Source organism: Giraffa tippelskirchi, chromosome 6 (assembly GCF_054371585.1).
Source record: "Giraffa tippelskirchi isolate mGirTip1 chromosome 6, T2T-mGirTip1v1.2.pri, whole genome shotgun sequence".
Classification (NCBI taxonomy): Eukaryota; Metazoa; Chordata; class Mammalia; order Artiodactyla; family Giraffidae; genus Giraffa; species Giraffa tippelskirchi.
In genome coordinates, this window is record NC_137280.1 from 47,273,422 (window position 1) to 47,297,708 (window position 24,287).

The 24,287-nt window shown below is 45.4% G+C and overlaps 3 protein-coding genes across 7 annotated transcripts in view; 1 reads left to right on the plus strand and 2 right to left on the minus strand.

Moving 5' to 3' along the window:
* The window catches only part of ADHFE1 (alcohol dehydrogenase iron containing 1), a 34,171-nt gene extending 14,855 nt beyond the window's left edge, over positions 1-19,316 (minus strand). For 3 of the 4 annotated variants that reach the window (XM_081503299.1, XM_081503297.1, XM_081503296.1), the window contains exons 1-10: positions 19,239-19,316; positions 16,487-16,524; positions 13,586-13,632; positions 11,770-11,823; positions 11,368-11,522; positions 10,859-11,055; positions 8,743-8,820; positions 7,388-7,493; positions 3,131-3,283; positions 871-969 (exon numbers count right to left, since the gene is read on the minus strand). In XM_081503299.1, the coding sequence (XP_081359425.1) occupies positions 871-969; positions 3,131-3,283; positions 7,388-7,493; positions 8,743-8,820; positions 10,859-11,055; positions 11,368-11,522; positions 11,770-11,823; positions 13,586-13,632; positions 16,487-16,524; positions 19,239-19,294 (983 nt within the window). In that variant the 5' untranslated portion in view covers positions 19,295-19,316. The remainder of the gene's footprint in view (positions 1-870; positions 970-3,130; positions 3,284-7,387; positions 7,494-8,742; positions 8,821-10,858; positions 11,056-11,367; positions 11,523-11,769; positions 11,824-13,585; positions 13,633-16,486; positions 16,525-19,238) is intronic. The other variant, XM_081503298.1, reaches the window with a different exon arrangement.
* A 578-nt stretch (positions 19,317-19,894) lies between these two features.
* RRS1 (regulator of ribosome synthesis 1) lies at positions 19,895-22,695 on the minus strand. The gene has a single exon (XM_081503300.1). It carries the CDS (start codon positions 22,651-22,653, stop codon positions 21,403-21,405), a length of 1,251 nt encoding a protein of 416 aa, XP_081359426.1. The 5' UTR covers positions 22,654-22,695; the 3' UTR covers positions 19,895-21,402.
* PDE7A (phosphodiesterase 7A) overlaps positions 22,637-24,287 on the plus strand; it is a 600,339-nt gene continuing 598,688 nt past the window's right edge. Inside the window, exon 1 of one of the 2 annotated variants that reach the window (XM_081503289.1) lies at positions 22,637-22,830. The gene's annotated coding sequence lies outside the window, so the exon portion shown is untranslated. The remainder of the gene's footprint in view (positions 22,831-24,287) is intronic. The other variant, XM_081503288.1, reaches the window with a different exon arrangement.

The following is a 24,287-nucleotide window of genomic DNA, read 5'->3' on the forward strand; positions in this document are numbered from 1 at the left end:
AAATATCCATGACATGTGCCAAGGATGTGGAGAAATCAGAACTCCCATCCACTGTTGGTTGGAATGCAAAATAGTACAGCCTCTTTGGAAAACAGCTTGGCAGTACCTCAGAATTTAAACACAGAGTTACCATGTGACCCAGCAATTCCACTCCTAGGCATATACTCCATAGATGTGAAAACATATGTCCACAGGAAAACTAATACATGATTTTTCATAATGGCACTATTCATAACAGCCAAAAAAGTGGAAACAACCCAAATGCTCATCATCTGATGAGTAAATAAAATGTGGTATATCCATTGCAATGCTTGCATTACTTGGCAAGAAAAAGGAAAGAAGTACTGATAATGTGTATGGGATGAACCATGGAAACATGATGCTAAATTTAAGAAGCCAGACACAAAGGCCACATATCATTTGCTTCCATTCTATGAAATGTCTGGAAAGGCAAATCTATAGAGACAAAGTAGATTAGTAGTTGTTTAAGACTAGGGGTATAGAAGGATTGGTGGGTGACAGTTAAGATATATGGGATTTCTTTCAAAGGTGATAAAATGTTCTAAATTGATTATTTTAATGGTAGCACAACTTGTGAATATACTAAAAACCACTGAATTATAAATTTTCAATGGGCAAATTTTATAGGGTATTAATAATATGTCAATAAGGCTGTTACCAAAAAGAAAAAAAAAATCTGTGACCCAATAAACTGCATTTGAACTAAGAAAATATTATGGGACCCTAAGTTAAATTTCTTTTTTCTGTAGCATGTTAAAAATCTTATAACACATTCCTAAATGATAGACACTAAAATAAAATTTAAGGGCAATAGCTTAGGTGAAGAAATAAAATCTCAGGTTTGCTCACCATAGATGAACACCAGCATTTCCAAAGCCAATGCCAGCGAAAGCACTTGCCAAGTGCATCTTAGACCTTGCTTCAAGATCATCAGGATTTCTGACAGCCCTGTGGATGATATAAATACACAACAATAACATATCAACATTGGAATTTCCTACTGAAATAAAGAGCCACCTTAGGGAAAGATCTAGGGGAGAGAAAAAAAAAAACACTACTCGATAGGAAGAAAAATTAGGCAAGTTATTCAAATGACACCTTGTCTTCTAGATGAAAACCGAAGGGAAATGTATTTTCTCATCAGTGGCTGGAGCAAAGGCATATGTTATGCCGTCAGGCTGCTCATGTGATAAAAGTACCAGGGGAAGAAAGCACTGACCCTTAAACTGCAAAAGCTGCTCTAGAAAAGTGCTCTGAGACTCATTCTTCTTCTTCACTTGTCAGTGACCTTGACTGTGGTTGCGAGTGGACCTAGAGTAAACATGCTCAGGATGCATGGGTCCAGGCTGGTTAGATGAAGTGAGTCTCTGTCGCCTGGGGGTACCTACAGGCCAGACGAGCCGCCCAGACATCGTGCTTTCTGTGGCACCACCCAAATTGGACCCACTGGAGACCTCTTTTGGTAATCTGCAAACCAGATGTTTTTGTTATACTTTTTACTATGGAAGTGGCATGTTATTGTAGGATGGGCCTTCACTCACTCCATCCCTCCCCAGTGCCATAGGGGAAAGGCAAATTCTCAAAGGCTGCTTTCAGATGTAGTTGAGCCTTCCTGCTCCAGGACTTGGAAGCCTTGACCCAGAGCAGAATGCCTGGGTCACTTCCCAGGAACCACTTCCCACTTGCTTTTCTGTGATTCTGCCTGGCATAAGGGTTCCTGCCCTGAAATAAAAATGCCACAGCCTTTCTCCTTTTTTTATCTGGAATAGTCAGGCAACTGTCTCTTTCTAAAACCCAGGGTCAGTTCCTTATTCCCAAATAGCAAGATGAAGTAGTGGATGGTGGCGTTGTGGCCTCTCCTCTGTCCATTTTGCCCCCTCACCTCCCACTGCTGCTCTGCCGAGCCTGTGTCCCTGCCACACATGCTGGCTGGCCATAATCTGTATCTGCTTCTATGCAGACAGATGCTCCCTGATGCCCCCGCGAGTCCAAGATAGTTTGTGATCCTCCCCCAGCTCTGTTGCAAAATGTGGTCCTAGACCCCACCCCTCCAGCCAGAGGAGGCCCTGTAGTCGCATCTAGACCAAACCTGCCCTATTCTTTCCCTTCGTTGTGTATAAATACAAAGATGAGTTTGACTTTGCATAAGTCTCAATGTCTTAGGGATCACTTTTCATCTCTAAGTGTATCTTTGCTCTCTCATGAGCCCATTAGGGTGTTTCATGCATAAATCTTTCAAAATCTTGTGGGAATCTTTTCAGGAAGACTTTTCTGTCTCCCAGGACAGACAACTGTACACATTTCTTTCTTTTTTCTTTTTGGTGTGCCACACGACATGTGGAATGTTAGTCCCCTGACCAGGGATCAAACCTGAACCCCCTGCAGAGGAAGGGCAGAGTCTTAACCACTGGACCACCAGGGAAGTCCCGACATTTATTTCTTAAATTGAGGTTCATGTGCATTTGCTTATGTGTCGACCTTGTATGTCTCTGGACAAGGCCTGATGGGGCAGGACCAACATCTGTCTCATGGTTCTCATTTCTGCCCTTGGTGACCAAATCTCAAAGGACCTCCCCCAGCTTTGGTTTTGAGGTTTTGATGAACAAACCTTCTGCATGTGCACATGCTAAGTTCCTTCATTCGTGTCCGACTCTGTGACCCCATGGACTGTAGCCTGCCAGGCTCCTCTGTCCATGGGACTCTCCAGGCAAGAATACTGGGGTGGGTAGCCATGCCCTCCTCCAGGGGACCTTCCCAACCCACGGATCAAACCTGCATCTCTTATGTCTCCTGCATTGGCAGGTGAGTTCTTTACTACTATTGCCACCTGGGAAGCCCCCTAAAAAACCTTCTAGCTGCATCCTTTATAAATCAGGCTCCCATGTTATCCCCATCCTGGGCTTTGCCTTTCGATCAAGGGATCTGGTTTTCATCTGTCTCTCTGGGGCTCCCTCCAGAGGTTGCTGGTCTCTGGTGCTTCTGTATGCACAGTGACTGCTGTTTTGGGTGAACAGGCTTGCTCAGGACATTTCAGGATCTGGCGAGCCACATTTCATGAAGGTGGAGACTGGTTTTTTTGCCCTGTTTCTGTCCCCTCTGGGCAACATACCTCTTCAGATACTTGGCAACAATCCGCAGTGCGTGGACTGCCCAGATGTCGCTGATGGGGTTGCTGCCCTGGTAGGCTGGCCGAGTGATGGGGCTTGAAGGGCAGGGGCTCCGCATGTGATACGGGAGGGCAGTGTAGGACTCCAGGGCGTGGCTAGCAAGAATAGTCAAAATACACAGTTGAAAGCATCCTCTTTTTCCTTCCCTCCATTCAGATCACAAACTGCCTCAGAATGCTTGGTTCTCACTCCCCTGTGGATATGCTTTGTAGTGCTGATAATCACAAGCCCTCTCACTAATCTGTCTCTTGTCCATGACAGTCATCACTTATTATAGAAATTAACACAGTGACAGAGGATGAGATGGTTGGATGGCATCATCAGCTCAACAGACATGGGTCTGAGCAAACTCCAGATGGTGAAAGACAGGAAGTCTGGCATGCTGCAGTCCATGGGGGTAACGAAGAGTCAGACACAACTGAGTGACTGAACAACAAGGCAGTGAAGTTGACATTAACAGCACTACTGTGTTTTTGACCAGTATGTGTTAAGATTACATATGGTTCCTTTTTAGTACCGATACATCTTTATAATGTTGAATTTTTAAACATTTAAGTTGTGTTAAGAAAAGCACTAAATCTGAAAATTGACTTCCTTCTAAAGTATATTTACCATTTTATACCCTGCCTTGATCAGATACCATATTACTCATCCAAGGAGGGTCATAAAGTTATACTAGCCTCCTATAAGAGTGCAGTACAGTGGGTCAGCTTCCAGGTGTGAATTCTGGCACCAGGCTTTCTCAGTGTGGGCCTGGGACAGGGAGAGTCACCATCTTCCTTGTGATTCTAAGGATGAGGATAGCTCATACTACGTCTTTCTTCATGGTACTAATGTGAAAATTGACACATGTAAATTACTTAGCATATTGTACCAGTACTTTGTAAAATTTATCATTCATCATTATTATTAATGCTTGGCCTGAAAAAAAATCTACTTCTTTTTCCTATAGGCCCTAAATTCAGGGTTGGCTATTTTAAGAACAAAGTATCAGAGTTTCCTTTACCTACTGGCCTGCCATGAATTCTAGCTAATCAAGTGCAGAAGATGGGAATAAACATAATCATCCCGATCAGTGACTCATTGGGAACACAGTATAACATGAACTACTACCTGCAGGAGTTACACTTCTCAGTCTTAGAGTGGAGTTTCCTCTCCTCTACATGTGAGAGGCAGATAACATCTTTTGAAACAAAGTATTAGAACTTCAAAAAGAATTAGTTGGTAGACAAAAGCTATGGGTTTGTGGTTCTAAATAGGAAATGTGGGCAAAGCAATAAGGAGGTGTCCACGTGGGGTGGAGGGGTGGTAACAAGCCTGCCAAGGTGTAGAGTTGAACCTCTGCCCCTCGTGTATCTGGATTCTGGGCCCAAGACTGGATCTGTCTTGCAGGGGTAGATTCACTGAACTGAGCTCACAGAAGTGTTAGTCGCTCAGTCATGTCCAACTCTTTGTGACCCCATGGACTGTAGCCTGCTAGGCTCCTCCATCCATGGGATTTTCCAGACATGAATACTGGAGTGGGTTGCCATTTCCTTCTCCAGGGGATCTTCCCGACCCAGGGATTGAACCCAGGTCTCCCGCATTGCAGGCAGATTCTTTACCACCTGAACTACCAGGGAAACTGTGTGTAAAATTTGGAAGTCTGATTACTGATTTCCAACAAGAAATAGAACCACTGTCCATGACTGTCCAGTGCTGTGGGTTCCCCCAGCTGAACTGGGTGTCCACTGTGGTCAGCATAGTAAAGAAAGTCATTTCCTTGGTGGAGAGTATTCCTATTAGCCTCTTTACACTGGAGACAGTATTTTTGCTATGACATATCTGCTCATTTTTTATAACCTGTCAGGGCTTACTTTCTCTCTGGAAAGAAATTGCTTCACTTTAAATTCCATATGCCACTAATAAAATGTATTTTGAAAGAAAAAAAAAAGAAATAGAACCTCTGAGGGGGGCAGACACCTGAGTCTTCTAGATGGCATCTATTCTCCCTGTTGTCAAAGCTGTGGATGCTAATTTATGATCACAATGCCCATGGAGCCCTAATCAGGATCTGCTTCTAAGGTTGAATATATGGGTGTGTCCATCTTCAGTACAGGTCAATGGGCCTCGGGGGCAGACGTCTCCTAGGACCACATGTGCTCTCCGGTGGTCAGTCCTTGGAAGGGCCACTGCCATCACTGTCTTTTGTTCTGAGCTGACTCCCCCTCCCCTCTGATTGACAGCAAAGTCTTTGGGTCAGTGGGTCATTCACTCACACGTGACTGCTTTGGTCTGTTATATTAATATATTTATTATGCAGTTCCCAGCTAGGGAGTGGAGAAGGCAATGGCACCCCACTCCAGTACTCTTGCCTGGAAAATCCCATGGACAGAGGAGCCTGGTGGGCTACAGTCCATGGGGTCACTAAGAGTTGGACACAACTGAGCGACTTCACTTTCACTTTTCACTTTCATGCATTGGAGAAGGAAATGGCAAGCCCAGCCTGGTAGGCTGCCGTCTATGGGGTCGCACAGAGTCGGACACGAGTGAAGCGACTTAGCAGCAGCAGCTAGGGAAGGTAATCTCATTTCCCTTATTTCCAAGTTATTAGAGGACAACTCTCCAAAGTACTGACAACATCGACCAAGATGGAGTTGGACACAGTTTTCTCCTGTTTCTTGGCCGGCAGCATAACGCAGTGAGAAAAGCAGACCATGGACTGGGATAGACCTGGACATGAACCCTAACTCTGCTGCTTCCTGCTCATGTGAACGTCACTCAGCAGGTGTTAACTGAGTACCTATGATGTGACAGCCCCTTTGCTAAGGGACGGGGATGCAGAAGTCCGTAAGATGGTCCTGTCCTCGCCAAGCTCATAGTGCAGTGAGAGAGATAGCATGCAGAGAGGGGCATCTCCAAAGCAAGGTACAGCCCCCCAGTGGGGAGGAGCAAAGCACAGAGTGGTTCTTGAGGAGGGTGGGGGCAGTCAGCAAAGGCTCCATCAAGGACAGGATGCCCCAGTGGAAATGAAGGATGACTTCTCCAAGCAGATAAAAAGCTGAGCACTGGGGACAGTCCAGGGCCAAAGAAACTTGGCTTTAGACAGGAGGTGTGGAAATGCGATGAGAGACTGATAAGGTAGAGGGGTGTGTGTGTGTATGTGCGCAGTGGTCATACTGCATTCTGGAATTTTCTTGAGGCCAGTATGGAGAACAGAAGGAAGGAGTATGGGATGCGAGCAGGAAAATCTGATGAGGAGGCTGCTGCACTGGGTCCAGGCTTGAACTGAGTTGGGACCATGAGGCTTGAGAGCAGGGAACAGATGGGAGAGATTCAAGCAGATGAGAGTGAGCTCTGTGGCTAGGTGTAGGCACAAGACAAGGGATAAGCTCATGCTATGTCCTGCTGCTCACTAGAGTAAGGAACCCAGGAGGAGGAGCTGTGAGGGGTAAGGGGGTGGTGGTGAGAGAATGGTCAGATTTCATCAGCTTCAAGATGCCATGCATTATAAGATGCACCATTTTTAAAAAGTACCACTAAGGAAGAAAACTATACTCCATGCGCCCTGATTTCAGAGATGTTAAAATAGGGAAAAAAATATACATGTGTAAATGGATGGTAGTTTTTTTGGGCCAGCTGAATGTGACGTGCCCATGGGTCCCTGTGATGCCACTGGTATAGAGTGCCCAGAACTTGAGCAGAAACATATATGTGGGAGCCATCAGCACATGGCAGCCAAAGCCAGGAGAACATGGGCTGTGGCTCTGGGCGAGTTGCTAAACGTCTCCAGTTCAGTTTTCTTTTCTGCCTGGCACAGAGCTGTGGGGAAGTGATGACATGTAAGTGCTGACAGTGAGCCTGTCCAGCTCAGGAAGTGGACACTTCTGTCCCTGCTCTCTTCCTTTAGCTGCAGCCTGGGGTCCCTGGGTTGGTGCAGCAGAGGCAGTGCTGTGGGCCTGAGATGCTGCATACCTGTCTCTCTGATCCTATGGTTGCAGCTGTGGCTGGGCTGGTCCAGCAGCTTTGTGACTCACCCAGGACCTCACCTCCTTTTTACAGCTTCAGCCTTGTCATCCAGGCAAGGGGATAATGACAGCCAAAGCCAGGGTGGTTGAGCAGCACCATCAGTGAGAGCTTAGCAAGTGCTTTCAGCAGTCAAGTGCTGTGCATTGACCTGAGTCCCTGAAAGAGCCCCTGCAGGGGGCCTGGGTACCTACCAGAGCACATCGAAGCCACTGTTGGCGACCACCCGCCCAGGCATGTGCAGGGTATGCAGAGGATCAATCAGGCCCAGTGTGGGTTTGATGGCTCGCGAAGCAATGCCTAAGACAGGGATTTGCAACACAGGCCATAGGTATGGACACGATTTTTTAAAAAAATCAAATAACTTTAGGGTAACAAATTATCCTAAAAAAATCAAAATATGAGATAAGATTCGTTCTCATTTAGGGAGGCAGCAAGGAGCAGCGGAAAGAGATCTGGAGTCAGAAACCTGGGAATTTCAGGACAGCTGAAGCTCCCTGGAGTTTACAAAACCCACTATCCCATCTGGTCCCAGCTCCAGGTTGTAACTATAGTGGAGTATTTACACCACGCAAACACTACAACTCAGGGCTTATTTATTCATAAAACTCCAGAGAACTGGTTTACCACCACACTGCTGGTTTGGGTCCTGGCTCTGTGACTTACTGTGTGACACTGGTACATGTCTGTGCCTCTCTGAGTTCTCTGAGAGTTCTCTGTAAGAACAGACTCTGGTGACACAGGGCCTCCATCCCTCCCAGAGATGTTGGAAGGACCACATTAGGTAACATGATGGGGAGGTCTTTAAAAAAAAATGTAAGGGAGAATTTAAGTGTTGCTTACTATTATTAGTATCTTTAACAGGATAATATAATTTAATTTAAAAAGAGAAGTTACCATAAATGCGCAGTTCGTTGCCAATTTGTTCTGCTACAAAGCCCTGGAAGAAGGATGCTGAACCATCTCAAGGAGAGGGACATTTCTCCCAGATTAGCTGAGAGTTGGAGAAGATGATAGGATACAGATGACAAAAAAGGTAGAAGGCAGAAGAGTGGGTACTTGGGAATGGGGCTGGAGACATTAACTGGGAAGAAGCATGAGGGAACTTTCTGGAGCAGTGGGAATATCTATATTTTGATTAGGGTGGTGGGTATATATGTTTGTATATATTTGTCAAAACTCATCAAACCAGATTCTTAAAAGTATACATTTTATTATTAAAAAATCACATCTCAAAGAAAATGAGTTAGAATGTAAAAAAGCTGGGAAAGGGAATAACCATTTGTCATTGATATACAGTCACTAACTTGGGCAGAAAAATGACCCTGGTTCATGGCATTTCAATCTGCTTTTGTAGGTAATTCTCAAAAACAAGATTATTAGACTGCTTCATACTCATATGTATCTGGGAAAAGAAAGAACATGAGTCTATGTGCATACTCTTTCCTTAATTCTGTAACTCTTTGAATTTTAAGTATTAGGATTAAAGAAAAGGGAGTGGAGTTGAAAGCTAAGAGAACTAAAAAACATTTATAGAAGAAGTTCTTACCAGTTTTTACTTTCAAGTGTTCGTAGTCAAAAATGGCAACTCCGGTAGTTTCGCTCCCAGTGCCTGAGGTAGTTGGAACTTGAACAACAAAAAAATTAATTTTAATAGAGCATCTAAATAAAGGTCAGTGGAGATACTTAATTCAGCCTCAGGAGATAAGGAGCAGAGTTAGAGAAGAAAGCTTTGTTGCTCTTGTTTACTCACTTGATGTGTGTATCTGTGTTAACATGTATGTATGCTTCATGTGGATGGCTTCCCAGGTGGCGCTAGTGGTAAAGAATCCACCTGCCAATGCAGGAGACGGGGGTTCGATCCCTGGGTCGGGAAGATCCCCTGGAGGAAGACATGGCAACCCACTCCCAACCCATGGCAACCCAAGTATTCTTGCCTGGAGAATCCCATGGACAGAGGAGCCTGGCAGGCTATGGTCTATAGGGTTACAGAGTCAGACACCACTGAAGTGACAGCACATACATGCTTGATATGTATGACTGTGTCTGCATTCAATGTGAGGAACAGGTCTGATCCCTGTGCTGGCATTAACTTTCTGGCATCTGTGTTTAACGTGTGTGTGTGCTGGCATTAATTACTCATACATTAATACTCAGTATATATGAGGTACATGCCTACATTAACATACATGTAAACCTAATGCATGTGTACTTTATGCATGATGCTTGTATCTGTGTCAGCATGTATGTCTGATGTCTGTATGGTGCCAACATGTATGTATGGCCAGCATGTATGTACCACATCCACATTTGTATTATGCACATGTGTGTTTAACGTGTTCATGTGATAGCTGTTTCTGTATTAACAGGAAGGCACTCTGGGAGCCCCGGGCTCCCCCAGGGCCAGAGTTTAAGCAGCTGCAGCTTGGAATTCAAAAGCAAGCCTCTTGCCGTCTCTGGGAAGAAAACTCATATTTGCCATCTCTAAAAGACATCTTTATTCCCCCTTGGCAGCAAGCACAGTGACACCCTGCCTTTGCTGGGCTCTGTGGTTTTGTAGTTCAGTCAAGTTTCTAAACTTTACTAATCACCCCTCTGTGTGATGCTGACACAGTTTCACCACAGAGTTCCAATCTCTAGACATCAATTATAATGCGCCCCACTGATCCCTCGTTCACGACAAAGCCATTCATCTGCCGTCAACTCACTCATGTCAGCACAAGGCTCAGTCACAGTGCGGGTGGGGGAGGAGTAGGGAAGATAGAGGACAAGACATTAAGATATTTTCCAGTTAGGGCATTTGAGCTGTAAGGCTTTAAACAGTGATGTGCTGACAGCTATACAATGGAGGAAAGAAAAGACCAAAAGATCCCCAGGTCTGCGTGGACCAGACGAGGGAGCCTGATTTGGGTTTGCGTGTCTGTGTCCTGTGTAGCCACCGAGCAGATGCCGTCCAGCGTGACAAGGCCATGCTGGCCACATGTCCCAGGGCAGAGACAAAGCCCCAGGTCAGCTGAGGAGCCATCATGTGGAAGAAAGGGTTGAGTCAACACCAGAAAAATGACAGCAAACATTCCCCTTAAACTCCCCAGTGGCTGCCAAAGTGGGACAAAATAGAGAAGGGCTCAGAAGACAGACCTGCCCAGAGAGGGGTCTGAGTATCTATAAACACTGACTTTCCTTCTCCTCCACATAGTGACTTCATAGCTGAGCTCTGCAGACCCCTACCACTGACCCAAACTGCCTCTGTCTGTGTGGTAACGAAGACCAGAATTTTAAACATGAATGAATTTTGAAGCTATTTTGATCTCCAAACAAGGTATTGTATTAAAATGAAGAAATCAGAAAACTTTGGAAGCATACACCCCAAAATTACTGACGTGTATCTTTCCTAATGGGGCTTCCCAGGTGGCTCAGTGGTAAAGAAATCTGCCTGCCAATGCAGGAGACGTGAGTTCGATCCCTGGATTGGGAAGAGCCCCTGGAGAAGGAAATGACAACCCACTCCAGTATTCTTGCCTGGGAGAATCCCATGGACAGAGAAGTCTGGCAGAGTATGGTACATGGGGTCACAAAAGAGTCGGACACAACTTAGTGACTAAATATCACGACCAACGTCTTTCCTAAGGTCTTTTGTCAATTGCAAAATAAAAGACAGCGTATACCTGCGATCAGAGGTTTCAGAGACACAGTCACAGGCTTTCCCTTCCCAATGGGGGCATTGACGTAGTCTAGGAAGTCAGAGTCAGGGCTGGACGAATACAGATTAGCAGCTTTACAGGTGTCTATGGTGGAACCGCCACCCACGGCCAGGAAGGCATCGAAAGCTCCCTTTTTGGCAAATTCAATGGCTTCCATGAAGCTTGGAGAAAGGAAAATGAATGCCATTATGTCAGGACTTCCAGAAATAAATTGCCATGCCATTAAATAGGGCTTCTCTGATGGCTCAGACAGTAGAGAATGCACCTGCAATGCAGGAGACACAGATTCGATCCCTGGGTCAGGAAGATCCCCTGGAGAAGGAAATGGCAAACTACTCCAGTATTCTTGCCTGGAGAATTCCATGGACAGAGGAGCCTGGAGGGCTATACAGTCAGGTCTGGGGCAAGTTTCAATCAGCACTGATATGTATTGGCTTCTGCTTAAAGTAAATTTAACAACAATAAAAGAATACCTTGTATCAGTTGGTTCCACTCTCACATGATCATAAACCTTAAAGTTTATGCCATTCTTCACTAGGGAATCCATCGCTGTCTGTACAGGAGGGAGTTGGAAGAGGTTCTTGTCTGTCATCAAACAAACATTTTTAGCACCCATGTTTTGTAGGTCCTACAATAACAAAAATAACTTATAAGTTAAGTTTGATTGCACAAGAAATGTAATAGACACTTTCTGACAAAATTAACATTGAGTCCAAAATAAAGGACTCCCATCCAAGGACTAACCAGGCCTGACCCTGCTTAGCTTCTGAGATCAGATAAGATTAAAACAAAGGATCAACAGTTGTTAATATGTGCTTGTTGTAAAATATATATAACATTTATAATAGAAGACTGTAGAAATCTTAAATACTTGCCATTCCCACTTCCTTTGTAACTCCTGCTCCATATCTAATAGTTGAAACAGCCATCTGAAGAAAAATAAAAGATTTAGGTGACAGATGTTTAGAGAGTTGGTTATTTCATTTCTAAAACCCTGAAATAGTTCCACATTGTCTAGATAATAAAGTATATATGCCCCAGCATGGCCTTCTAAGTCACCCCAACTGGCCTCACACACATCACACTTCTTTAAGCAAACATTCCTTCCAGTCACACTAGAATTATGTATTTTTTCCCAAATACTTCATAATCCTCATTTGTTTCCTCAGCTTGACATGCCTGCCTCTTCTTGCCTGCACACCTAAATGAATTCTTCAGTATCTTATTTTCCAATGTTAATGTTGTTTTTGTGTATTTTTCATGCCTTCATTCACTCATCCAACCATTCATCTATCCAGCCCCCATTGCATGCATGTATCCATCCCTCCGTCCATCCATCCTTTCATCCAACCAACACTGCTGAGTGTCTGCTATGTTCCAGGCATGTGCTAGGCTCTGGTAATACAACTGTGAAGAAGACAAACATGGCTTCATAGTTTATAGCCGAGAGAAGAGCTTTTATACTGATGGATGATGGGTTACTTTTGGCCTGAAGACATGTTTTGTTTGATCCATGTTATGTTTAGATTTCTTTTCTTTTATTTATTTTTGGTTTGGATAGTAACTCTTACTATCCAATTAAAGGAAACAAAACAAAACAGAACAATGTGACCATCTGGATTTCTCTCTTGAATAATCAGGCAGTGTGCATGCATGCTAAGGTGCTTCAGTCATGTTCGACTCTTTGCAACCCCATAGACTGAGGTGCACCAGGCTCCTCTGACCATGTGATTCTCTGGGCAAGAATACTGGAGTGGGTTGACATGCCTCCAGGGGATCTTCCCTACCCAGGGATCGAACCTACGTCTTTTATGTTGCCTGCACTGTCAAGTGGGTTCTTTACCACTAGCACCACCTGGGAAGACCTCAGTCAGGCAGTACCGGCTGCATTCCAGTGTGGCAGCAACCAAGTGGGGCTAAGGGCAGATCCCTTCAGATGGGCCTGTGCTCTCAGCCAACTCAGCCCCATCCTCCCAGTCTGCTCCTGGAATGATTAACTGTCAGGCCTCTGGTCACATTTTAATTTATGATCCCTGAACGAGGAGGAGACAGAGGTTTAACATATAATTATGTAATCACAATGTGATAAAAAATTAATCAGAATTAATTGTTCCTTTATTCCTGCTTCAAAGATTACTTGAACCTCTTTTGGGGTTGTTATAATTACAAAACTAAAGAAGGTTTACCATACAACATATAAGATGGAGTTTGTAGAACTGGGAATCTGTCCTGTTTTAATGGCTGTACATTAGACAGTATTCTATGCGTTACTCATGTTACCAGAAGATTTATATTCCATTATCCTGACAAAATACTTTGCCAAATAGGTGCTGATCAAACAATAAGGTTAGGGAACATCAATTAATAACAGACTTCAAATGAGATAGTAATGCATTAGGGAAATACTCTGGTTATGTTTTTTCAGGTCGCTCATAAAAGAATGAATGAATGGGGACTTCCCTGGTGGTCCAGTGTCTGAGACTCTGCTCTCCCAATGCAGTGGACCTGGGTTCAATCCCTGGTCAAGGAACTAGATCCCACATGTCAAAACTAACAGTTTGCCTGCTACAGCTCAAAAAATGATCCCACTTGCTGCAATAAAGATCCTGCATGTGCAATGAAGATCTGGCAGCCAAATATTATACATACAGAAATAAATATTTTAAAAAAAGAATGAATAATTAAATCTACCTCAAAGGCATAATCTGTTGTTTTCCCAGAAGGTGAAAGTCCAGGAGCTAGAAGTACAAAAGTTAGCATCAGAGTAGGCCTCAGAAACAGAGCAAAGATATTGTTATTTGATAGTAAGTTGGGATTTCAGCAGTGAATGTAAATATTTCCTTTGAAGCCTTACTTAAAATACATTTCTCAGTTTCATTGTTGCCTATTCAATTTAAATTAAACTCTGCATTTTAAGAGAATGTAATGCTAACTTGATGCACACTGTGAAAATAAAGTTATTTAAAATCTTTCCTCCACTGAAATTAAAATATACTTTTGAAAACATAATGAGTAAAAATCTGCTAGAAAAAAATCCTCCAGACTCTATGGAGTTTGATTATTATTAGAGAACAACTATTAGTAAATTCACTCATTAGAGTCCTGCTTATAGCAACCCACTCCAGTACTCTTGCCTGGAAAATCCCATGGACGGAAGAGCATGGTAGGTTACAGTCCATGGGGTCGCAAAGAGTCGGAGGCGACTGAGTGACTTCACTTTCACTTTCAGTTCAGTTCAGTTGCTCAGTCATGTCGACTCTTTGCAACCCCATGAACTGCAGCACGCCAGGCCTCCCTGTCCATCATCAACTCCCGGAGTCCACCCAAACCCATGTCCATTGAGTTGGTGATGTCATCCAACCATCTCATCCTCTGTCGTCCCCTTCTTCTACTGCCCTCAATCTTTCCCAGCATCAGGGTCTTTTCAAATGAGTCAGCTCTTCGAATGAGGTGGCCAAAGTATTGGAGTTTCAGCTTCAACATCAGTCCTTCCAATGAACACCCAGGACTGATCTACTTTAGGATGGGCTGGTTGGATCTCCTTTCAGTCCCAGGGACTCTCAAGAGTCTTCTCCAACACCACAGTTCAAAAGTATCAATTCTTCAGCACTCAGCTTTCTGTATAGTCCAACTCTCACATCCATACACGACTACTGGAAAAACCATAGCCTTGACTAGACAGACCTTTGTTGACAAAGTAATGTCTCTGCTTTTTAATATGCTGTCTAGATTGGTCATAACTTTCCTTCCAAGGAGTAAGCGTCTTTTAATTTCATGTCTGCCAACACCATCTGCAGTGATTTTGGAGCCCCCAAAAATAAAGTCAGCCACTGTTTCCACAGTTTCCCCATCTATCTACCATGAAGTGATGGGACCAGATGCCATGATCTTAGTTTTCTGAATGTTGAGCTTTAAGCCAACTTTTTCACTCTCCTCTTTCAGTTTCATTAAGAGGCTCTTTAGTTCTTCACTATCTGCCATAAGGTTGGTGTCATCTGCATATCTGATGTTATTGATATTTCTCCCAGCAATCCTGCTTACACTTCTTTAATAACTGTGATTATTTAAATAAAACTTCTCTCTATGGAGGATACTTATCACACTAAGATATTTTTCAAGCTTATGCCTATGAACTATTGAGTTTTCTCTGGGAAATTTAATAAAAATTTTTATAAATGGATATTTCTTTGCAAGGTGCCAGGTTTAGTTGTGGCAAAAATTTTTTTTTCTGTCTTATTGGAACAACAAGAAGTCTCTACTTAGTGGATTTTATCTTTGCTTTCATCTACTTATTGTTATCAGTCTTGACCAGACATCAGATTGAAAAAAAGTCTACAGAACAATTTTCACTACCACCTTTTTTTTTTTTTACAAAACAAAGAAAAGAGACCACAACTGGATAACAATCTACCTTTGGTAGAGGGCAAGGGTATCCTTAGTCATATTTCAAATTTCTTTGATACTGTCAGGCTTTAAAGAAATTGTCTATTACTCCAGTAACTAAAATTTAGGAAAAGACATAAATTGGATCTTAGAAAACACTGAGATTATCTTTCTCTAAATCACTAATTTTATTGCCCCAAGTAGGAAACATTACTGATTTGTTGTTGAAACTAAGTTAAGAATTGCAGAAAAGCAGCTGAAGACAAAATTTGCATGTGTCCATGAGGGCTGAAAGGGCATGGCATACACTTCTGCTTGGTGGATGGCTGCTAAAGACTGGGGTTGTCCCTTGGCTGGTCCTAAAGAATGAGTCACTCTCATGGCAGGAAATAGTCCTTGGTTAGTTACTCTATTTGTTCTGCTCCCAACCAGCTTCTTGGTGAGTTTCTGCTTAGGCTCCTGTATGTGCAGACCCCTCCTTTTCATCCCTTGCCACTGTTAGGATGTGACCTTTTTCTCCTAAGAGGTGAAATCAGTTTTTGTGTCAGTATAATTCATGTGACAGTCTGGGGACATGTTGAATTTACAGTGGACAGTGGACTTGGTAAGGATTAAGATGTCTGTAGGAACTAAAAACTTTTGTCATTTTTAATTATTAAGAAATAGAGTGTTATTTTAAACATCAATACAAATTTTTTTCCTTCTGGGAACCACATTGTTCCTTAGACTCTTTTTTGCAATGTATTAGAACCTTTCAAAGATTTCATCTTAATTAATTCTGTTTGATGAACTCAGACCATCCTAAAATTCTATTGCGTTACCATTTTTAGCTTTGGAAAATAATTCTATTTCAAAAAGAAAGACATTGTAAATAGCATTAAATATATATTTGAGCCAAACACATAATCAGTAGCATATATTCAGCTGACATAATTAGAACTGCTGTTGTTCAGTTGCTCAGTCATGTCCAGCTCTTTTGCGACCCCATGGACTATTGCCCACCAGGCTCCTCTGTCCATGGGATTCTTCAGGCAAGAATACTGGAGTGGGTTGCTGATCCTTCTCCAGATAATTAGAACTACATGTTACCAGTTTCAAGTGCAAAGCAACCATCTGCATCAATCCTCCTCTCACATGCTTTGACTTTGTCCAAATGCATTGCCAAATGTGGAAACTGAAATTGTGGCTAAACACAAAATGTATTATTACCTTGGGAATAAGTATGAGAATGACTTGGGCACTGGCATCTAGGGAATCAGAAAAAGAAAAATTAGAGTGAAACCAGAAAATCTAAAGCTAGGAAGTTTTAAAGTAACACACATTGCATTCTAGTTTTAAGATGCTTTCAAAGTAGCGGCTATTGACAAACACTGCACAATCAAAAAAGCCAGAAATCACCATGGACAAAAAGCCAACTCGGAGTCTTTCCAGCATTGTAGGATCCTTCTTCCTCGAATTTTTCAAGCAGCAGTTAATGCCCGTGGGGAACTGAGATGAGTGCTCCTGGGCTACAATAAAGTTTAAGATGAGGTCTCACCTCTTACTAGGTTAGGAGCTTTGGCCGAATTGACCCAGTGTTAACTACTCGCATGCACCTCAGACCCCACCTCTCTCCTCCGGAACTTTCCTTGTATTTTCCCATTGTCTTCAGGGTGTTTGGTTTTCCTTCAAACAGGCTCTGGGCTGCTTCCTCTGGAAGCCATCAGTGGCCGGCAGGCCCCCTCTGGTCACCACGTGGCGCCTCCGGCCTTTCTGGGCTCCGGGATTTTGTCCCCTCCCCGGACCCGCCCTCCTTGTCCCCCTAAACCGAAATCACACCTATCACCTTCTTCTCCCCAGTCCCTCACCTCAGTCTGCTCCTCTACAGATATCCCACGTGCTCCTCTTTCTAGAGGTTGGCTTCCACATCTTGGTCGCCTCCTAGTCCTTGGTCAGTCCCTTCTCTGGCTTCCTGTTCTGTTGACCTCTATCCAATTGAGCCTCTCAAAAGGGTTTGTGTTTCTATTGCCCAGGGGACCCTGTCCTGGTGGGTCCCGCAGGTAAACGCGTGCATACCCCGCCCCCCCACCCCCGCCTGCAAACTTGGAATGAAAACATCTGAGAGCGGAGAGAGGAGAAGGGAAAGGGGAAGGAAGGAAAAGCGTTAAACTAAATGATGGTCAAGCTCTCAAAAACTGAATTAAGTGAACACGGGCGTGGCCGGGTGTGAGTCGCCAGCGTGAGTCGAGGTTGCCATCTGGTGGGCGCGGCGGAAAGCGCCACGTGTAAGGGTTTCTCCTGGAGCGTCCCGGAGGGCCTGAGCCGTCTGCAGGCTCCCGCGGGGAAAACCGAGTAATGCAGGGTCCCAGCGTTGTCCTTCACTTGGTATTACCTTCTAGGCCCGTCTCTGCTTTATGCCCCTCCAGGGCAAGAAGAGTGGCTCAAAGGGAAGGAAAATTCGACACTGTGGGAGGACACTCCGGTTCTCTTTTTGTTATATAATTTCCAAGCTCTCAGGCTACCTCAATTCCTCATTTCTACTCCTCAGTTGTGGTCTGAATCCCACTCCCTCTTGCCTTCTTTGGACCTCCATCTGTCCCCTATGTCCCAGCCTTCCCTTTATTTGATACTTGTCATCATAGTTAAGAGTTTCATGCTTAAAACTCTCACCCTCCCCTCTCCCCTCTGGCTTGCTCATCTGGTTTCTCTCCTCTTCACCCACATCCTGCTGACTCCACTTCCTTGGCCTCCTGAACTCTGCAAAGTTACAGCCAGGCTGTCATCTACACACCTCTGGGTCTGGCACAATTATTTTGACTTCCTTCCTGGTATCACTGATAAACTGGCCATATCTTAGCAAAGGTCAACCTCTCCCCTGCACACGAAATCTCAGCTCTGCTCATCTTCTCCAAACATCACTACCAACAGTTCTTCTTTTGCTCCCCTGCTTCATCAACTGCCCCCCGACCCAACCCAACCCAGTTTGGGATTGACACGTACACACTGCTGTATTTAAAAAGGATACCCAACAAGGACCTAATGTATAGCAAGTACATAGAACTCTGCTCAATATCATGTGGCAACCAGGATGGAAGGGGAGTTTGGGGGAGAATGTATACATGTATATGTGTGGCTGAGTCCCTTTGGGGTTCACCTCTGTCTTCACATCCCTCCCTCTCTCCTGCACCCTCTGTCTGCTGCGTTCTGCACAGACCAGTTTCACCCCTGTGCATGTGCTCAGTCACTAAATCATGTCCGACTCTTCGTGACTCCATGGACTGTAGCCCACCAGGCTACTCTGTCCATGGGATTTTCCAAGCAAAAACACTGCAGCAGGTTGCCATTTCCTTCTTCAAGGGATCTCCCCACCCCCCCGCCCCCCCGATCAAACCCGCCTCTCTTGTGTCAGCATTGGCAGAGGTTTCTTTACCACTGTGCCACCTGGGAAGCCCCAAAATAAGGACATTGCATTGGCCAGGAATCAGAACCCAGACCTCCCACGTGGCAGGCAAGAATGCTACCACTGAACTAATGCCTAACTTCACTGCTATCCCCTCATGCAATTCTCTGCTAACTTTAAACTGATCCAAAGCCTTTTGTCCTTGTATCCCCAGCACCTAGAATAGTTTCTGGTGCATTACCATACACCCAGTATACATGTGCTGATTGGATATATGCATTTGTCTTGGTCATTGCGCCAAGCTGTCCGCTGTGTGCCTCGACTGGGACCTTGGAGCTCTCCTCTCTTGACCTTAGTTTCCTTAACGATCAGGCGAAGTACAAGCGGCTGCGTTTGGCTACTTGGCTACTTGGCACACTGACAGCGGAGTCCAGGCCGCCTCGCTCTGCGGTACCGCGTCCCGGAAAGTGATCCGAGGAAGAACGCGCGGGCCCGGGCGGGTCGCTCCCCGGGGGCTGCGTGGGCTCGGCCCCACCCTCGGGTCCCCTGCCTGCCCGCCCGTCTGGCCGGCCCCGTACTCACGCTGCGCGTTGCAGAAGCCTCAGCAAGTGCACTACCTGGGCGCGAGCGGCGGCCATGGCTGAGCCGTCTTTCTCCCGCGGCCACGCCCCCTCCACCGCCGGCCAATCCTGGCCCACGCTTCTCCTCCGCCCACCCCGCCGCGCCCGCTCACCGGCTCCGCGCGGTCTCCCGCCCCAGCGACAGCGCTTGGCGGCGGATTAATTTCCCACCAGTTGAGGCTACGGCTGCCCCAGCTGCAAAGTCTCATCGTCCAGCTTTGAAATTGCCATACAGGTAGGGTTTTGGCCTGCTCTCCTGTCTCTACATAAAACGTTCTATTTCACAAGGCAAGGCCGTGGGGGAGGGAGAAACAAGGGCAGTCCTCCCCCGCCACAAATCCTTTAAAATGCTATTTTGCCTTATGTGTATTTTCAGAATAAACTAACACAACTGCATTTAAATGTTTTAACGGTAAATAAGAACCTTGCAAAAAACCCGTGTTTTTTTTTTTTTAACTAGTTTTGTGTGCAACTGCTAGATCAAGTCACAAAACAAAAGCCAGAAAAATTCCCAAACAAAACAACAAAAAATCCCAGACAGTTGAGAAGAATTTAAATGGTGTTAAATGCTCTATTAACGGTTTGGCTTTGGAAGAAGCTGTTCAGGATACCATTATGTTTTATTTTTTTAATCAGTGGTTAAAACTTGCCATGGTTACATGAGAAGGGAGGGCTTACAGCACCAAGTGCTCCAAGCCCCAGTGGAAACGATGATCAATGATGGCACAGTTCAACTTTATCAGAAGGTGTGAGACAGTAAGTTGAACATCTGTGATTTAATAACCTATTATGAAATCGGAATTAATCTCGTCTTCATAGCAATTTCTAAAAGTAACTTATAAAAATTGGACAACAATGGAAAAGAGACAAACTCTCAATTTCTTATCAGGTGTCAGACCAAAAAGCAAGAGCAGGGTGGCTCCCCAGAGGTTTAACAACAGCAGAAAAGCCCCCCATTCTAGATCTGTATACTGTGAATCCTTTTCAGGAGGTACTTAGTTTTACAAAGATGAATTACTGAAATCTGTTAGGGAAAGACATCCAGGATAACTGTAAATGTTTCACCTCCTAATTAGATCAGCTCAGGTCAATTTGACAAATGAATCAAAAGATAGTAGTAATATTGCAAGTAAGGATTTTGTAGGCTTCTTTCTCTTCCCCAAACAGATCCCACTAGAAGCTTAAAAAAAAAAAATCTGGGATATAAATACTGATAAAGATTTAAGTATAAAATTAGGATTAGGACTTCCCTGGTGGTCCAGTGGCCAGGATTCCACACTCCCAATACAGGGGGCCTGGGTTCGATCCCTGGTCTGGGAACCAGATCCCACATACCACAACTAAGACCCAGCAAAGCCAAATAAATAAACATTAAAAAAAAAAAATTACGATTGAGGATTATTACCATTATTTAGTGAAGCCCAAATTTATCATTTACAGCAAACTGATTTTTTCAGTGTTGAAAAGCATTAAATTTTCTTTTTGAAAGAGACACACTTTCAGTATTATATCTGACACAAAAAGCAGGATGAGTTTTTCTAATAAAAGTGGTCTTGCTGAAATCATAATTTAGCTGCTATGTTTTCTAGAAAGTAAATGAAAATAATCTGTACCAGGTATCCAGGTCATTGGTTTTACTTAAGATTTGTACCAACAGCCAAAAAGTTAAAAGCAACATTAGACACAGACACATTTGTATTATAAAACCTTTACAACAGTCCTGAAAATGTAACCTTTCTGTTCCCACTTGCTTTGATAAACACACAAACTTGTCATCAAAATAATGCAGAAACCAGCTATTAAGTCTCTCCCTTAAACCCCATCCAAGGTTTAAAGGGAAAAAAAAAGGCTGTTTAAAGGTAAAACTCATTCCTAGTTTTCACAGATTCTTTCCCTAATTCAGATGTCCTTAAATACAACCTTTAATCTCCAGCCAGTTTTGGTTGTGGGAAATACATTAATTTATCCAGTCCAACATTTACATTTCATCTTCAGAGGAGGGCAAACCTGGCCCTTTAACCTCAAGCTCAATGAAGGCAGTGGCCAAATCTTGTGCATCTGGGTACTGTATCTAGAACTTAGCATTAAGTACAGTTTTTGGTTTAGGAGAAGGTCCAAGGATGAATTTACTTCCTCCTCTTTCCTCCTTGGTGTTGCCCCCCTTTTCTCTTGCCACTCAGGCCAGGAGGCCCGGGATTCATCTTGCCTCCCAAGCCCCCTTTCCTCTTCCCTCCCTGGCTGGGCGTGCCCCCTTTCCTCTTACCCCCAGGACCCGGTCGGCCCCCCTTTCTCTTGCCCTTCTGACTCATTTTCCTCCGCTTGGCCGCCTCCTCCTGGTCCTCCTCTCTCATCTGCTTATTGGTGGCCCTCGTAATGTCCAACTGAGGCTTTTTGCTGTTCATCACTCGCAGCATCTCCAACTGGCTCTTTCTCTCGGCCGCAAAGTCCCCGAAAAGAGGCTGAAACTTCCTCTTCTTGCCAGAGCCCCTGGGCGCCTTCTCCTTGGGCAAGCGCTCCTGGAAGCGCCCCACAGAGGCAGTGGAGACCTTGGCCACCTGCATGGCGCGGCCCAGCTCCTCCTTACTCTGGTGTCCAGTAGGGTGCATGCCGGCCGCGCTGGGCAGCTGCATTTTGTGCGCGCGGGCCAGGTTACGCAGTCGGTTCAGCTCGTTCTTGGCCACCCGTTCCTTCTTAGCCTGAATCCGCTTGGCGAACTGGTCCTCCATGGGGTCGGCATTGCCTGGCACCTCGATCAGCCACTCCTTGGTGTCGTCGCGGGCGCGCTGGTAGCCCCAGCGGCGGCGCCACTGGCCGCTCACCTCGTCCCAAACCAGATTGGTCTTCTTCTTGGGACGGATGCCCTTGAGGCGCGCAAACTGCTGCCAGCGAGTAAGCGGCCGCGGCCGGGGCACCGGCTTCTCGCGCGGCAGACGAGTGCTGGGTTCCGGCAGCCGTGCCACCAGCGCCTCCTCCACGCGCTCGGTAGGCAGCTGCCACAGCTGGTTGATGAGCAGCTGCGTGTTGTCCCGCGCCAGGGCCCTCAGCTCGGCCTCCCGTGTGGGTCCCGCGTGCCGCAGCTCGGTCGGGGGGTTCCGGTCAGAGGCCAGCAAATTACCCAGGTCGAACTCCAGCTCCAATTCCTTGTGCACCGTGATGCGCTGCAGCTTCTCTGCCTCGTCCCGCTCCGCCTTTGCCAGCAGCTCCTCCACGCTCTGGCCCTCCATGGCTCCGGTTCGGCTCGCTGCCTTTGGAAAACAGTTCCAGTCACGTCTCCTCCCACACGGGTTAAAGCCGCGGTACCACAGACACGTGCTGCCTACCGGACGCTCGACCTGGAAGAGAAAATTCCGCTTCCGGGGCACCCGGAAGGGGCTCATGGAGCGGGCTAATCGAGCAACGGCCGGCAGAGGGAGGTGTTGGAGAGCAAATGAGATTAGAGGCGGCCCTTGGGGTGGAGCCTGGAGGTAGGCGGAGCCGAGTCTACGAATTCCGAGGGCGGATTGGGACCTTGACTCCTAGGATGCTGAGGGAGGGAGTGGACCTGTGCGAGCCGGGCAAGTTTGGGGGCCGCGGACTAAGGGGGTCCCGGAGCGACTGTGTTAGTTTTAGTGTGTGTAGAAAGTCAGTTCTCAAGATGTTTAACCAGTCATTTTCACCAGAGCCCTGACATCTGTTCATGGTGTGCCCCGGGGTGTGGGCACTTCACCCGGGGGTGTACAGAAAGCCAAGTGAAGACGGAGACGGTTTTCTTTGGGAGCGAGCGGGCCTGGCGGTTAGACCGCCCTGAGGGGGCGCGGCTGTGCCCCTATCCCGGCTACCTCAAGTCTGGTCCCCGGAGCCCAGGGCCATCTCCTCTCCTGGCTGATGGCAGAAGAGAGCCGGGTTCTGCTGTTAGACCGCCTGGGTTCCGACCTTGACCGCTCTGGTGTTTGACCTTCGTCTGTGTAACTTGTTTGCGCCTGTTTTTAAACCTCTAAGATGGGATTGCAAATATTACCTCCCAGGTCTGCGGTGAAGATAAATGAGTTAATATGCTCCCAAGGGAGCTTACACTGGGGTCTTGAGCATATGAGTGCTCAATAAATGTGAGCTAAATACCAGTTATTAATCCTCATCATGGCTCTGGGAACTCTGCTGAAAAGGCAGTCTTATACAGTGATTAAACACCAAGTTCTTGAATCAAGCTACCTAGAATAATATCTGGGTTTCTTGTACCCACATTGGTCAGGTTGTTTAACTTGAATCCTATTCATAAGTTGATGAATATGAAGCATTAGTTCCTGGTACGTTGTAAGCATTCAATAAGTGTTTGCTATTGTTATTCCCTATATTCCACTGAATATAGACAGAAACAGGCTCAGAGAAGTAAAATGACTTGTCTAAGGTTATACAGCCAGGACGTGTGGGAGCAGGAAGGATCTAAACTCTGGCTCTAAGACTACATATATATATATATATATATATATATATATATATATATATATATATATATATATTCTCTGCAATGTCTTCTAGATTCTTGATACTCGAAAAGTGTGGTCTGTTGACCAGCAGTACAGCATCATCTGGGAGCTTGTTAGAAATGCAGAATCGCTGGCCTTAGCCCTGATGTTATGACTCAGAACCTTCATTTTAACAAAATATGTTAGTGATGAATGGAAATGAAAGGGGTTAGTCGCTCAGTGGTCTACAACTCTTTGCGACTCCGTGGACCTCTGTCCATGGAATTCTCCAGGCAAGAATACTGAAGTGGGTTGCCATTTCCTTCTCCAGGGGATCCTCCCAATCCAGGTATCGAACCAGGGTCTGGGTTCACACAGCAGGCAGCTTCTTTACCATCTGAGCCACTGGGGAAGCCATGAAAGTAAAAGTGTTAGTCGCTCAGTTGAATCCAATTCTTGGAGACCCCATGGACTGTAGCCTGCCAGGCTTCTCTGTTCGTAGACTTCTCCAGAGAAGAATACTGGAGTGGATTGCTATTTCCTTCTCCAGGGGAACTTCTCGACCTCGG

Bases quoted from the DNA above. Each gene is read 5' to 3' on its own strand.
- RRS1 (XM_081503300.1), bottom strand. From the start codon at position 22,653: ATGAGCCCCTTCCGGGTGCCCCGGAAGCGGAATTTTCTCTTCCAGGTC.